This window comes from Lepidochelys olivacea, assembly GCF_965140295.1.
Source record: "Lepidochelys olivacea isolate rLepOli2 genome assembly, chromosome: 8".
In the NCBI taxonomy this organism is placed as follows: Eukaryota; Metazoa; Chordata; order Testudines; family Cheloniidae; genus Lepidochelys; species Lepidochelys olivacea.
In genome coordinates, this window is record NC_140418.1 from 87407455 (window position 1) to 87423401 (window position 15947).

The window sequence follows — 15947 nt, forward strand, 5'->3', positions numbered from 1 at the left end:
TTCTGCAGTACTCCTTCCTAGGTAGTCATTTCCCATTTTGTATGTGTGCAACTGATTATTCCTTCCAAGTGGAGTACTTTGCATTTGTCCTCATTGAAGTTCATCCTATTTACTTCAGACCATTTCTCCAGTTTGTCCAGATCATTTAAACTTCTGAAATAAAACACTGTCTCCAATATATTCAAATAATTTGTTGGATAATCTGTGCCCTGCTGTATTATTTTTCAAACAGATGTCTGGGTAGTTGAATAATATGTATAATCATAATTAATACCTTCTTAGGTCAGGTTTCAGAGTAACAGCCGTGTTAGTCTGTATTCGCAAAAAGAAAAGGAGTACTTGTGGCACCTTAGAGACTAACCAATTTATTTGAGCATAAGCTTTCGTGAGCTACAGCTCACTTCATCGGATGAAGTGAGCTGTAGCTCACGAAAGCTCATGCTCAAATAAATTGGTTAGTCTCTAAGGTGCCACAAGTACTCCTTTTCTTCTTAGGTCAGTTAGAATCTTAGAATATCAGGGTTGGAAGGGACCTCAGGAGGTCATCTAGTCCAACCCCCTATTCAAAGCAGGACCAATCTCCAACTAAATCATCCCAGCCAGGGCTTTGTCAAGCCTGATCTTAAAAACTTCAAAGGAAGGCGATTCCACCACCAGTACAGTAGAATCAGTTATGGAATTCCAATTTGTGGTGGGAGAAAAGGATGTGGGGAGCCTATCTCTTTCCATTTTTTTCAGGGGACCTAGAATGAGAGAAAGACCGTGCTATAAGAAACATCCATCTTTCCTCTTTGAGGAAATGGGACTGGAAACCAGGCATGAGACATTTCTTTGCTTCATCAGGGAGGAGAAGGGGAGGAAGAAGAAGTATGTGTGTGTGTGGGGGGGGAATTATGTGAAAGAGACCATTGTCTCTCAGGGAGGAGAGTGTGCGTGAAGCGGGCAGGAGGAAGTCCCTCACAGCAAGGATTGGGGTTTGAGAAATGGGAAATACAGCATGCATGCTCAGGACAGATGTCTTCAGGAAGCAGGTGAGGGAAGAGGTGAAAATGAATAGAGGATGAATGTCTGTTATAGAGAAACATCAAGGGTTAGGAGGGATGTGGCTGGGGGAAGAACAGCCTTCCTACCACAATTGTATTGTCTTGGTGGGGGAGAGTTGTCCACCATTAATCTCCCCCAAATATGTTTGATAGCAAAAGCATCAGTGTATATTATTTTAAAACAAGACAATTCCACATACTGACCACATTAAATGTGACCTGTAAAAGAAAACAAATCTTGTTTAGTGCCCTTTGTGTTTGTTTATTGTATATAAAGAAGTTTTGAAATGGGTTTTTTTTCTGCTTGCTTTTTCTTAGAAATGACAGGAATGGCAAATCTCCCCTGTTTTCATTTGAGGACTCCTGGATAACTGAGGGGATTGGGGTCTTTCTCCATCTTTAGCTGAAGATGCAGACATGCTGAATGTTCAACAAAGAGTTTTTCTCCAAAGTATTTGTTAAATAGTTTACAAAATAACTTATGAGCAAAGTTTTAAATGGTCTGATTACATATCATGTCCTTCACTTGCCTGGCCTTTCTAGCATAATATAAATATATTAGCTCTCCTATTATCCATGGGGTCTTCTGGGAAAAAAAGGGCTTCTCTGGAGGGAGCAGGAGCATGCTCAGCTCTCCATTTGAAATGAGGTGAATCTTTTGCAAAGCTTTTCTCCCAGGTGTTTGTCAGAAGTTTGAGTGAACTAGGTTTTAACAAAACAATCACAAGGTTTTAAAGTAAAGGAGTACTTGTGGCACCTTAGAGACTAACCAATTTATTTGAGCATGAGCTTTAAGGTTTTAAAGTGTGAGTCTACTCTGAAAAGTTACTTTGTGGGAGGACGTTGTGGGGGTTCTGGGTTTATTTTCTCAGGGTGACTCCAGTCCAATCCGTTCAGTTTACAAGATGGTTTTTCTAACTACCAACCCTGCAAATTTACTCAGCCTGGGGTCTAAAAGTTAACCTGGAGCCTCTCTGGCTTACATATCAGTAAGGAAGGGCTCGAGCAAGATTCAAGAAGGGACTGAGATATTTCGATAAATGGAACAATACTCCGCGGGGTTAATGCTAACAAACACCGGATGGCTGTGGTCACTGACCCATACGTCGTGCTTGGCACTGCTAGGTCCCCCTTTAACACAGGATGACAAACTACACCACCACAGACACAAGGAGACGTATGGGAGGCGAGTGTATGGGAGCCAGCAAGGGAGGATGGGGACCGATTTCCCAGTCTCACTTACTGAGGTGGCGGACAGGGCCTGAAGGGGTCATTGGGTAAGAGGGGCCCACGTTGGGGGTGGGGCGCCAGAGGCATCCCAGGGCAGGCGGTGACTTCCCCTACCGTACCGCACCCGGCAGCGCTGAACGCGGAGGCCGTGGCTGGCTCCGCCTGCTTCCCTGGCTAGTGGGGCGGGCTGACGGGGTCGGGGGGAGGCGGGGCGGGCTGACGGGGTCGGGGGGAGGCGGGGCGGGCCGCGCCGCACCGCGCCTTGGCGCTTTCTGGGGACATGGCGGCGGCACGCCGAGGGGGAGCGGGAGATTCTCGCGTCGGCTTCAGGCGGGATGCGGGGGAGCCGGGGCCCGCGGTGCCGCAGGGGCTGGTCAGAGCGGCCAGGAAGAGCGGCCAGTTAAACCTGGCAGGCCGCGGCCTGAGTGAGGGTGAGAGCGACAGCCTGGGGCTCCGCGGCAGGTGGGGGGGGCCTGGTCTCTCCCGAAGGCGTGAAGGAGACCGGTGCATCCCTCCCCCTTTGTGCGCCGGGGCCGGGGCCTGCCTTTCCCCCAGGGGCAGACATGCTGACTGGGGCACCCACCTCTCCGGGCTGGGTAGGTGGGTGCCCCAGGGCTGGACCGGCTGCTCCAGTGTGGAGGCCCCGCCACGGGACTCAGGGCGAGTGCTTCACACTAGGGCCAGGCTGTCCCCCTTGCGGGCTCTGAATAACTCAGGGAGGACACTGTGCTTTGAAGATGTGATGCTACATGTTTCTTTTATCTGTTCATGTGGGGGCCTGGGCTTGTATGTTAAAAAGGGCTCCCCTTTTTGCTAAGGCTGGTAGATCCCAGCTGGTAGGCAGCTTTTGCAGAAAGGCTTCTGAAAGCTAGGATCCCAGTCACATAGGGCTTGGGAATGCATTGGAAGCCATTGTGGTCTGTAGGTCATAGGTGTGATGGGCTCTCTTTGTATAAGGCTAACCTTAGCAATAAGCGAGCTGATGGATTCTGCTCTAGCTGAAGCTTCTGAACAGTCCTGAGGGATAGCGCATTATAATACTCAAATCCGGATGTTACAAAGGCATAAATGCCACTGGCAAGGTCCAAAGCCAAAAGAAAAGGATGTGGCTGTTGCAACCAAGCACAGGTTATTAAAAAAAGTCCTTTAGACAAGCAGTGGCAGCTGACTATTAAGGAGCAGCTGGGGATCCTCTAGATTCCCAGAATTGTAAATGCCTTTTTCAAGCCCTTTCAGTTATGAGGATCTGATGCCATCCTCCTCACACTCTCCATGATGCTTAGCCAATTTAGCTGGTTAGCTACAATTTATGATTACATAAGTACTTTGGTGAAGAATGAGTGCTGATCAGAAAATAGTGGGGAAATACTAGTGAAAGTAGTCAATTTTTTGTCCATTTCATTTGGACAAATGTTCTAACCAGCTCTATGAAGAATAAAGTTATTAAACATTTTTGGATAATCACAGTGACAGTAAAAGCCTAATGTTAAATATTGGAGACATTTATTGTACAAATATGCCACTTTTTTATGTGTGTAGTACCTGCGAATGTGTGGCGAATAAATTTGGATATTCCGGAGGAAGCCCATCAAAATCTGTCTTTTGGTGCTGCTGATCGCTGGTGGGAGCAAACAGATCTGACCAAACTCATCTTAGCCTCAAACAAACTGCAGTGTCTTTCTGAGGATGTCAGACTTTTGCCTGCTCTCACTGTACTGGATGTAAGTAAAGAGCACCTGTTATCAGATTGTGCTTGCATTCTGGAAGGGCGGGGGAAGGGTAACATATCCGATTAATGGTGCATCTAATCTAGTATCCTGTTTTTGACAGTGGCCAGAACCAAATTTTTCACAGGAAGGTCCCAGATACTCCATAATGGACAATTATTAAATATCTTGCCTGTGAGGACAAAAGTCCAGTCTCCTCCTTGATGAAGATTTGCCTAGATAGTGTCTTTGAGGAGAAAAGGCACCTGGGGGATCTTCAGGACCCAAAATAGAATTTTGAGTCCCTTGTCTACACCCCTTCCCCACAAACTCTCTAGGTATTTATTTAGCCACCATAGAATCATAGAATATCAGGGTTGGAAGGGACCTCAGGAGGTCATCTAGGCCAACCCCCTGTTCAAAGCAGGACCAATCCCCAATTAAATCATCCCAGCCAGGGCTTTGTCAAGCCTGACCTTAAAAACTTCTGAGGAAGAAGATTCCACCACCTCCCTAGGTAACGCATTCCAGTGTTTCACCACCCTCCTAGAGAAAAAGTTTTTCCTAATATCCAACCTAAACCTCCCCCACTGCAACTTGAGACCATTACTCCTTGTTCTGTCATCAGCTACCACTGAGAACAGTCTAGAGCCATCCTCTTTGGAACCCCCTTTCAGGTAGTTGAAAGCAGCTATCAAATCCCCCCTCATTCTTCTCTTCCGCAGACTAAACAATCCCAGTTCCCTCAGCCTCTCCTCATAAGTCATGTGTTGCAGTCCCCTAATCATTTTTGTTGCCCTCCGCTGAACTCTTTCCAATTTTTCCACATCCTTCTTGTAGTGTGGGGCCCAAAACTGGACACACTACTCCAGATGAGGCCTCACCAGTGTCGAATAGAGGGGAACGATCATGTCCCTCGATCTGCTGGCCATGCCCCTACTTATACATCCCCAAATGCCATTGGCCTTCTTGGCAACAAGGGCACATTGTTGACTCATATCCAGCTTCTCGTCCACTGTAACCCTAGGTCCTTTTCTGCAGAACTGCTGCCGCGCCATTCGGTCCCTAGTCTGTAGCGGTGCATGGGATTCTTCCGTCCTAAGTGCAGGACTCTGCACTTGTCCTTGTTGAACCTCGTCAGATTTCTTTTGGCCCAATCCTCTAATTTGTCTAGGGCCCTCTGTATCCTATCCCTACCCTCCAGTGTATCTACCTCTCCTCCCAGTTTAGTGTCATCTGCAAACTTGCTGAGGGTGCAATCCACACCATCCTCCAGATCATTTATAAAGATATTGAACAAAACTGGCCGAAGCACTGACCCTTGGGGCACTCCACTTGATACCGGCTGCCAACTAGACATGGAGCCATTGATCACTACCCGTTGAGCCCGACAATCTAGCCAACTTTCTATCCACCTTATAGTCCGTTCATCCAGCCATACTTCTTTAACTTGCTGACAAGAATACTGTGGGAGACAGTGTCAAAAGCTTTGCTAAAGTCAAGGAACAACACGTCCACTGCTTTCCTCTCATCCACAGAACCAGTTATCTTGTCATAGAAGGCAATTAGATTAGTCAGGCATGACTTGCCCTTGGTGAATCTATGCTGACTGTTCCTGATCACTTTCCTCTCCTCTAAGTGCTTCAGAATTGATTCCTTGAGGACCTGCTCCATGATTTTTCCAGGGACTGAGGTGAGGCTGACTGGCCTGTAGTTCCCAGGATCCTCCTTCTTCCCTTTTTTAAAGATGGGCACTATATTAGCCTTTTTCCAGTCGTCTGGGACTTCCCCCGATCTCCATGAGTTTTCAAAGATAATGGCCAATGGCTCTACAATCACATCCGCCAACTCCTTTAGCACTCTCAGATGCAGCGCGATTGTATCTCAGTACCTCAGGTTTCTAGTATATCACAAGAGCACTGCAATAACACTGTAATATCTTGTGGGTTTGGCACCTGGAGTGCTGCAGAGGCAATGTGCTCAGATCCTGTCGGCATGGAAGCATACTCTGATGCCCTTAACGAGCTAAACAGTGGTACTGGTTGGTTTGGGAGAGAGTTGTTTCTTCTTTCTTGGAGGGAAGGTTGCCCAGGCACTCCCCTTTTGTGGATGGTAGCTGGCGAATAAGGGCATTTGAATGGGGTTCTTGGAGGATTCCTGAAGGAGTGAAAAATTAAGGAATAGATGTACTTAGAACTTGGAAAAACTTAGATACAGCCAGAGGTAGATACAGAAGATCAGAAGTGTGTGTCTGTGTGAAGTTGGAGAAATCTCAAATCAAAGGATTCAGCTATAGCACTTTGGGTGAGAATTGCCCCCATCAAGCAGCTGGGAAGAAGAGAACTGGACTTCCCAGTAGAGAAATGTCTTTCATCTTGATTTCAAAGTGTCCGGTAAATTCTCCTCTGCCTTTTCCTCCTGTCTGCTGGGGAAAAAAAGCAGAGCTTTACTCGCTGTCCTGCGGTGGGCGGGCGGGCCTCCCCTGTACCCCACTGGAGGGAGGCTGATTTTTTTCACTCTCCCCCATCCTTTTTAGTTCATCTCTCACCTATGCTGCTCACAGCTTTTCCTGTCAACGGAGTGAAGCTTTTATGAGACTGGTAACTCTGTAGTGTTCTATTAGTAATGAAAATATCCTGACAATTGGCACTTGTCAAGGCTCTTGTACAAAATTTTCTTTTGTATACACATAGAATAGTTTGTTTCTTGGCTATATATTAAAAAAAGGGTATTGACAAGCAGTTACACTTCTAAAAACCTTTTTGTTTCTAGGTACATGATAATCAGCTGACATCTATTCCTTCTGCTATAGGATTTTTGGAAAATCTTCAGAAGCTTAATATCAGGTAAATATGTTTTACAACTCTGAATACAGTAAATATGTGTCGAGTGTTTGAGAACCTTAAAATCTTCTAAAATTGTCTGACTGTAATTTAAGAAAAGCTCTCTAAACCAGCACTATGTTCAATGTTGTTAAATGTGGTTGTAGCAGTGAGGGGAGAACTTTGTGAGTGTAGTCAGGCTTTCAGTTTGGTATTTTAGTGTAAAATTCATAAAATGACAGAGTCCCATTTTGGTTCTTGATTGTGCAAAGAGAATCATGCAGACAAACTGCTGTGTCTAGGTAGACACATTGCACAGGCATTGGGATCTGCCTTCATGGTTCTACTTGCATGATTGAGGCCTTGATTTGTCACTTTTTTAACTGTTATTGGTCAATGATTGTGTTCATTGTTTTTTCTATACACTGTTCTTCCAGCTAATTTTCAGAGCTTTTAGCCCAGTGACGTTAATCCTTACTTGTGTAAGTGTACATCTCAGACCCAAGACCCTGGATCTCTCAGGTTTCAGTTCTTAGAAGTGTTGTGACTAAGTCATATTTTTATCTGAAATGTGATCCCACCGCTGACACTTGACACATGTAAGGATGCTTGGAGAAAACAGTGATCTGAACATGCTCACATGAGTCATGTAAAATTGTTGTGAAAATTTACCAGCTCAGATACAGAATCTACTCATTTAATTGCCTGATAAATGAAAAATGTAATGACATCCCATTTGCCTGTTGAGGTCTGTGGGCTGGCATTCTCCCCCCCCCCCAATATCTTCTGGGACTAGTGAGTGAATAGAATTCTAGCAAGGCAGCCCTAAAGACAGACGGAAAGCACTCCTTTCATGAAGAAGGCCAACATTATTTGTAGTTAAACACACTCAGTGAAAAAGTGGGAGCCTGAGTCTTAGAGATGTCACTGCTCACAGAAAACATATGTTGTCTGTACATTTAAATATTTTTCATGTCATAAAACTTCAGTTTGATTTCCTGATAAATGTACACTATATGTTGTTACTCCTCCTATCACGTGACAAATAAGGATGTTAAAGATTCCGGGCACTAAGGATGGAATTTTTCAAAAGTGCAAAGGGAGCTACTCACCCAACTCTCTTAACTCATTAAAAGTCAATGAGAGTTGGGGATTCAATTCCTTCACTACATCTAAAAGTCTTGGCCTAAGTTACTATATATAGCAAGGTGCATTGCTTTCTGGTGATTAGGCACTTGATCTGAAGCACACTGAAGTGAACTGAAGTCTGTCCATTGACTTCAATGAGCTTTGAGTCAGATCCGAGACTTGCAAGGCAGCTCCACAAGCCTTTATGCTCTTTTTTGGCTCTGTATTGACAGAATTTGTCTTTGTACTTCATGAACAAATTTAAAACACTGAAAACCTCAATATTTGAGTTTTGATGTGATCAGGAAAGGCCTTTCCTCAGTCTTGTGGTAGTTTTTAGGTTTTCATCTATGAATTCTTCAAAGGAAGATGTGCGCTCAGTCTAACAGCTTCAGTTTAAAGGATAAATACTCTTCATATGGAATGTGTTTGACAATGAAATTTTAAAAGCATATTCATGCTGAAAAGTGGTTCTTACCATATGAACCTTCAGATTTGTGGACTGAAAAATATAAGTACAATTTTCTTTGTTTAAGATGCTGTCTGATAGAATAGCAACTAGGCAAGATTCAGCTGAAGCGTAACTTCAGATGGAGGTTTAAAGTCTTCTTGGGCAAATAAATAGAGGACAACCTAGAAAACTAACCAGTAAAAAGCTGCTTAATATTTATATCCATTTACATTTGCACTACTACCTTAACCCTGTCTTGCACAATGCTGTGTGAAACAGAAATATTTCACGAACAGTTGAGTTTAGAACAGGTTCATACTGATGTATCCCTTTACATTTATCATTTTATTACTAGTCACAACAAGCTGAAAAATCTTCCAGAAGAGCTGACACAGCTGAGTCAGTTGAAGAGCCTGCTTCTCCAACACAATGAGTTGAGTCATTTACCAGATGGGTTTGGACAGCTTATCAATTTAGAAGAGTTAGTAAGTTGCATGTTTTTCTAATGGATTTTTTTTCTTGGTTAGCTGGTTTATCTGCACTTTGCTAGTGACAGTTCAAAAAGCCTATCTTTGGCAGGGCTACCACCTACACCCACTTCATAAGTATTTTAAAATATTCTAATGATTTCTGTGTACTATTGGATGTTACACTGTCTGATTGAAACCGTGTTCTTTAGTTTGCCAAATATTTGAGCTTTTTGCAGCATCACACTTAGCTTAAGACAATAGAAGGAAAGTTTATTATCTTGAAGTTACTATTAAACCCTTTCCAAAGTCTTTCAAATGTGTGGCAAAAAGTCAAAGGGAGCTGGGCTCCTAAGTCACTTATGTACTTTTGAATATCCCATCCCTGTTGTCGTCATGGACAGCTCAATAAAATAATCTATCAATACATGGCAGCAGTTAAAGAAAAGCCAACAAAATGTAAGGATGTTTGAAGCATGGGATAGAAAAACTACTGTCGTTAACGCTACTCTCACCACTGCTGGAGAACCATGTCGTCTGCTCTTGTCCCTAAACGAGGAAACTCCCAAACATGCTACCCAACTACATTTGATGATCTCTCTCAGTGATTAACTTTGCACATGGGCTGTTTCTAAACACTCTTCAAAGCCATTTTGTCTACCATTTCTCAGTTCTTTTTTTTTTCCCCCGCCCAGGATCTTTCCAACAACCAACTTGCAACCGTTCCATCCAGTTTTGCTTTCCTAACCAGGTTGGTGCGACTCAATTTGGCCCATAACCAACTGAGGAGCCTGCCAGCAGAAATCAGCGCAATGAAAAGTAAACTAGTTTCCCACAGCATTTTAAATGTCTTACAATGAATCTATAGTCTCTTATCTCGAAAGATGTTGCTTGCATTTTTATTGCTGCTGAATAAATAGGTATAATGAGAGGTATTGGCTGAAATAAGTCCTAGCTCGCTGGTTTTCCTGGATATCAAACTTCAGGTTTCCGATAGCTGGCATTTCTTGATAGAATGTGAGGAGTATTCAAAGAAGAGCAAGGATAAACCTTGTTCTGCTTAGAGGCTAGTGTTCTTGTTAAGATTATATAACAGATGAGCCTTTTCCTTATGGCATATGCTGTATGGAGAACCAAGCGCATAAAGGAGGTGGTGAAATTAGAGCTGGAGAAAGTATAAATGGATTACTTGTAAGGATGCTTGGAGAAAACAGTGATCTGAACATGCTCACATGAGTCATGTAAAATTGTTGTGAAAATTTACCAGCTCAGATACAGAATCTACTAATTTAATTGCCTGATAAATGAAAAATGTAATGACATCCCATTTGCCTGTTGAGGTCTGTGGGCTGGCATTCTCCCCCCCGCAATATCTTCTGGGACTAGTGAGTGAATAGAATGCTAGCAAGGCAGCCCTAAAGACAGACCGAAAGCACTCCTTTCATGAAGAAGGCCAACATTATTTGTAGTTAAACACACTCAGCTTTAATCTTTGAATCATCTTCAATCATCAGCCTTAATAGCCATTTAAGCTAAACATGGACCGTAATTGCTGTAGCAGATAAAGAGGACCAGATTGTGTACTGATGGTAGACTGTTAGTTTCTAAACTGATATAGTTAAAGTGTGTGTAGACCGATTTGTGCTCCCGCCATACCACTTCCAATCTGAGCCCCCAAACAAGGCCTACCATGTGGCCAACTCTCTGCATTGTCATTGAATACTTAATATTTAATGTGGATAGAGTACTCTGAAAATCTTTGAAGTCCGTTTATAATTAGACAAACAGAAAGCTTTTGCAAACACTGAAGGTGTAGGTATTTCTGAAATTGGCAGCTGCCACACAAAGCTTATTTTAGAAAAGCATATTTCTGTGTGCCATCTGTCTCTCTAGTAAAAGTAAGTTTTAGAATTTTTTGATATTTCAGTTTTTCACCACTGAAATTATTTCTCTAGGGTTAAAACAACTGGATTGTACTAAAAACCAGTTGGAAACCATACCTTCTGAATTGGCCAGCATGGCATCTTTAGAACAGCTTTATCTAAGAAAAAATAAATTACAGTACTTACCAGAATTTCCATCATTCAAGTTACTGAAGGTAAGTTTTGTTACAGCTTTTGTAATCTAAATGTGTTGGAGTAAATTTTTTTTCTTAACCTTGCTTTGCTGTTGTGAACATGTAAATTTTCACAAATTACTTTAAACATTAGCTTAACCTATAATGCTAGGCACAGAATTGTTACCAGTGTGTACAGTAGTAACAGTTGCATAGTTAAACTTAAACTGGAAGACAAATTTATAACTATCTTTAAATTTGGGAAAATACAAATTTGGATTAAGGGGAATGACTGAAAAAACTGAATGTAATAATATACAGTAGATATGATTTATACTAGTCTCTACAAATGCTTTGTTATTCCAAGCATCTTGTAAAATGATGGGCTGTCCGTCTGAACTGTACCTAACACAAAGATGGACCTGTCTTGAGTAAAGGTATTCTGAAAGCTGATATCAGAAGCACATCTCTCCATGTATAGACTGTAAATTCTATTCACATTTGTTTTGTGATTTGAGAACTGCAGAAGACAAAACCTAAAATGAATCCCATTACATCGCAAGGCCTACTTTTGTTGCATTCTGTGAGTCTCATAGACATACACAGAGTCATATAGTGTGAACCTATAACAAAATCTACCTAGATCAACGTGCTGTGATGTCCAAAGATCCAGCTTTACGGGAAAGGAAGTTATTGCTATTCCTAGCTTTTTGTTGCAAGGAAGATATATAGTCTTTCAAAACATACAAACCCTATACCCAAATGTTAGTTTGTGACCAGAATTCTTAATACTTGATGATGCAGGATTTTGCATATTAGCTGTGTGACAGACTATAGAATACTTATTGTGATGTTGTTTCTAAGTCTATATTGAAGTTTCTTAAATATTTTGATGATGAAAGATGTCTTCTGTATGTAAGTGGGCAGCCTACAAGGGAGCCTACCCCCTTTCTTTTCTACATACTTCTCTTCCTTCCATGCTTTGAGACATGTATGCTTTGAGAGCATATCTGCTTTATTTACAATTAGTCCCATAACTTTTTAATATTGATAATCAGTTTAGTGTAAGTGTCTTTGGTAGGGAAAGGGCTGTGAAGGAAATGAAAAAAAAATTCTCCTCTTTAGTAATTAGGCCATGTTCTATTTTTATTTTAAATGAATTATCTGTGGTATCTATAACAATGATAGTGTTGTTACTTTTCAATAACAAACCCTTCAGAAATGGGATAAGCAACAGAGCTTTAAGGACAAAAAGGATTTAAGGCTAACATTTTCAAATGTGAGTTCCTGCAGTTAGGTTCTTAAGGCCAAGATTTTCAGAAGTGACTTGTAATTATGAACATTATCCCCTTCACTTTGTCAAGTTGGACAACCAAAAATGGGGGTGCAGTGTCAGAATTGAGATGAGTAAATTACATTTTGCCACAGAAATATAATTTTGCTGATCTCTGCTTCAACAGGAGTTACATGTTGGTGAAAATCAGATTGAAGTGTTAAGTGCAGAGCATCTTAAGCATCTGAATTCTCTCTGTGTGTTAGAGCTTAGAGATAACAAGCTAAAATCACTGCCTGATGAAATTACTCTGCTTCAGAAGTTGGAGCGACTTGACTTAACCAACAATGATATCAGTAGGTAAGATTAAAAACCACATGAAATCTGTGGTGAGGCATAACTAATTAAATCAGTCTTCATTGTTTGAAGCAGTGAATTATTTTTCTAATAATTTTGTAGTTATAAACTTATATTGTGCTTCAGTATTTTTGTAAAACAACTAAATGATTCAGTTATAAAATAAAATTGAACCGTGAGCGGGTTCTTCTAATTCACTTTACCTTCTGTGGTTTTCATTCCACTACATCTTCTTTCTTACATGTGATATCCTTGTGTATCTAAGATTCAGAATAGTGGGTGATCTGACTGACTGGTGCAAATCATATTCTAGTTTTGTTGAAGTCACTCTCTGAAATGAGCTACTTCTATTTGCAGCTTGCCTTGTGCTCTGGGGAATCTTCCTCAGTTGAAACTCCTGGCACTAGAGGGAAATCCTTTGAGAACTATTCGAAGAGACATGTTACAGGTAAGTATACTTAGGAATCAGATACAGCTTGATATATCAAATTGTGTTACAGGACTTTATTAAAATTACAAAGGCAAGCTCTCAAAAGTTTGGGAATGGCACAATTACGGTTGCTTGTGTAAAAAACAGTTACTCACTTTCTCGTAACTGTTGTTCTTCGAGATGTGTAGTGTATGTCCATTCCAAGCGGGTGTGTGCGCGCTGCGTGCACGCCAGCCGGAAGATTTTTCCCCTAGCAGTGTCCGTAGGGTCAGCCTGGGCGCCCCCTGGAGTGGCGCCTTCACGGCACCCAATTTCAGGCCCCACCGACCCCCACATCCCTTCAGTTTCTTCTTGCCGACTATTCCGACAGAGAGGTAGGAGGGTGGGTATTGGAATGAACATGAACAACACATCTCGAAGAACAACAGTTACGAGAAAGTGAGTAACCGTTTTTTCTTTGAGTGATTTTCCATTCCAAGCAGGTGATTCACAAGCTAGAGCTCAGGAGGTGGGGTCAGAGTTATCCACAGAAAAGAGCACGGCTTGTCCAAAAACCACATCATCCCTGGACTGTTGTGCATAGTGCGATGTAAATGTATGTATTGAGGACCACATGGCTGCCCTGCAAATTTCCTGAATAGGGACTTGTGCCAGGAACGCCGCAGAGGAGGCCTGGGCCCTGGTAGAGTGAGCGGTTATTTGTGGAGTGGGCTCCTTTCCCAGGGTATAGCACTCCCTAATGCAGGACGTTATCCATGACGATGTACGTTGAGAGGATACTGCGAGGCCCTTCATTCTGTCCGCCATGGCTACAAAGAGTTGGTCGGACTTCCGGAACAACTTAGTTCTCTCTATGTAGAAGGCTAAGGCCCTACGCATGTCCAGTGAGTACAGCATACGCTCCCTATCGGAGGAGCGTGGCTTGGGATAAAACACTGGGAGGAAGATGTCCTGGGTCATGTGAAAATGGGAGACGACCTTCGGGAGAAAAACCGGATGAGGCCTGAGCTGGAGCTTATCCTTATGAAAAACTGTGTAAGGGGGCTCAGATGTGAGGGCCCTGAGCTCAGAAACCCGTTGAGTCGAGGTAAATTGCCATGAGGAACGCGACCTTGAATGAAAGATATAACAGAGAGCAGGTGGCCAGAGGTTCAAATGGCGGGCCTGTAAGCCTGGAGAGGACTAAATTCAGGTCCAAGGCAGGGACAGGCTGACGCGTGTGTGGGAAGAGCCTGTCCAAACCCTTGAGAAAACGACTGACCATAGGGTTTGCAAAGACTGAGAGACCATCTGAGCCCAGATGGAAGGTGGAGATATCGGCCAAAAAGTGGACCCTTATTGATGACCAGGACAAGTCTTGATGCTTTAGGTGAAGGAGGTAGTCCAGTATAAACGGTATGGAGGTGAGGAGCGGCGACTGACTATGTTGCTCCACCCAGATGGAAAACCTTTTCCACTTGGCCAGGTAAGTAGCCCTGGTGGAGGGCTTTCTACTACCCAGGAGGACTTGTCTGACCTGATCCGAACAAGACAGCTCTGTGGCACTTAGCCATGGAGCATCCAGGCCATAAGGTTGAGCGACTCCAGATTAGGGTGCCGGGGTCGGCCCTGGTCCTGCGTGATCAGGTCAGGGACCAGTGGTAAGGTGAGTGGGGCCACTGTGGACATTTCCAGAAGCGAGGTGAACCACTGCTGACACGGCCACGCCGACGCTATTAGTATGACTCGGACCAGCTCCCTGCAGATCTTGAGGAGCACCCTGTGGGCTAGGGGAATGGGTGGGAAAGCATATAGCAGGCAGCCCTCCCATGAGAGAAGGAAGGCGTCCCCGATGGACCCCGAGCTGTGGCTCCCAAGAGAACAGAATGTCTGACATTTCCTGTTGCCCGGAGTGGCGAACAGGTCTATCTGGGGAGAGCCCCAGAACCGGAAGATTGAGCTCACCACGTCTGGCCGAAGGGACCACTCGTGGCCACTGAAGGTCCGGCTGAGATTGTCCGCCAGTGTGTTTTGCACCCCTGGGAGGTATGAAGCCTGCAGGTGGATCGAGTGCTCTATGCAGAAGTCCCACAGTGCAAGGGCTTCTCGGCACAGGGGAGAGGAGCAAGCACCCTCCTGTTTGTTGATCTGAAACATTGCTGAGGTGTTGTCCGTGAGGATTGAAACACATCTGCCCATTATGTGTGTTTTGAAAGCATGCCAGACGCACTGCCCTCAGACCAAAGCCCTGAGGTAAGTGGGGAAGTGGGATGCCGGGAGGAAGCACAAGCAGGAGCGCGTGAGAGGGGAGGGCTCCTGCCTCATACTAAGAAAGAGGGGCGATCAGCGGGTTATCTCAAGAGCCTATACACAAATGCAAGAAGCCTGGGAAACAAGCGGGGAGAACTGGAAGTCCTGGCACAGTCAAGGAATTTTGATGTGATTGGAATAACAGAGACTTGGTGGGATAACTCACATGACTGGACTACTGTCATGGATGGATATAAGCTGTTCAAGAAGGACAGGCAGGGCAGAAAAGGTGGGGGAGTTGCAATGTATGTAAGAGATCCGTATGACTGCTCAGAGCTCAAGTATGAAACTGCAGAAAAACCTGAGAGTCTCTGGATTAAGTTTCTTCCAGCAACTCGTAGAAGTTACTAAATCGCATACCCTGGTTCTCATGGGAGACTTCAATCACCCTGATATCTGCCGGGAGAGCAATACAGCAGTGCACAGACAATCCAGGAAGTTTTTGGAAAATGTAGGGGACAATTTCCTGGTGCAAGTGCTGGAGGAACCAACTAGGGGCAGAGCTCTTCTTGACCTGCTGCTCACAGACTGGGAAGAATTAGTAGGGGAAGCTAAAGTGGATGGGAACCTGAGAGGCAGTAACCATAAGATGGTCGAGTTCAGGATCCTGACACAAGGAAGAAAGGAAAGCAGCAGAATACGGACCCTGGACTTCAGAAAAGCAGACTTTGACTCCCTCAGGGAACTGATGGGCA

The 15947-nt window shown here is 43.8% G+C and overlaps 1 protein-coding gene across 2 annotated transcripts in view; it reads left to right on the plus strand.

Moving 5' to 3' along the window:
- The first annotated feature begins 909 nt into the window (after positions 1 to 909).
- Positions 910 to 15947, plus strand: part of LRRC40 (leucine rich repeat containing 40) — a 39150-nt gene continuing 24112 nt past the window's right edge. Inside the window, exons 1-8 of one of the 2 annotated variants that reach the window (XM_084636714.1) lie at positions 910 to 1031; positions 3813 to 3994; positions 6752 to 6825; positions 8736 to 8865; positions 9543 to 9666; positions 10803 to 10945; positions 12364 to 12536; positions 12891 to 12981. In XM_084636714.1, the coding sequence (XP_084492840.1) occupies positions 998 to 1031; positions 3813 to 3994; positions 6752 to 6825; positions 8736 to 8865; positions 9543 to 9666; positions 10803 to 10945; positions 12364 to 12536; positions 12891 to 12981 (951 nt within the window). In that variant the 5' untranslated portion in view covers positions 910 to 997. Of the gene's footprint in view, positions 1032 to 2516; positions 2705 to 3812; positions 3995 to 6751; positions 6826 to 8735; positions 8866 to 9542; positions 9667 to 10802; positions 10946 to 12363; positions 12537 to 12890; positions 12982 to 15947 lie in introns of those variants that run through there. The other variant, XM_084636713.1, reaches the window with a different exon arrangement.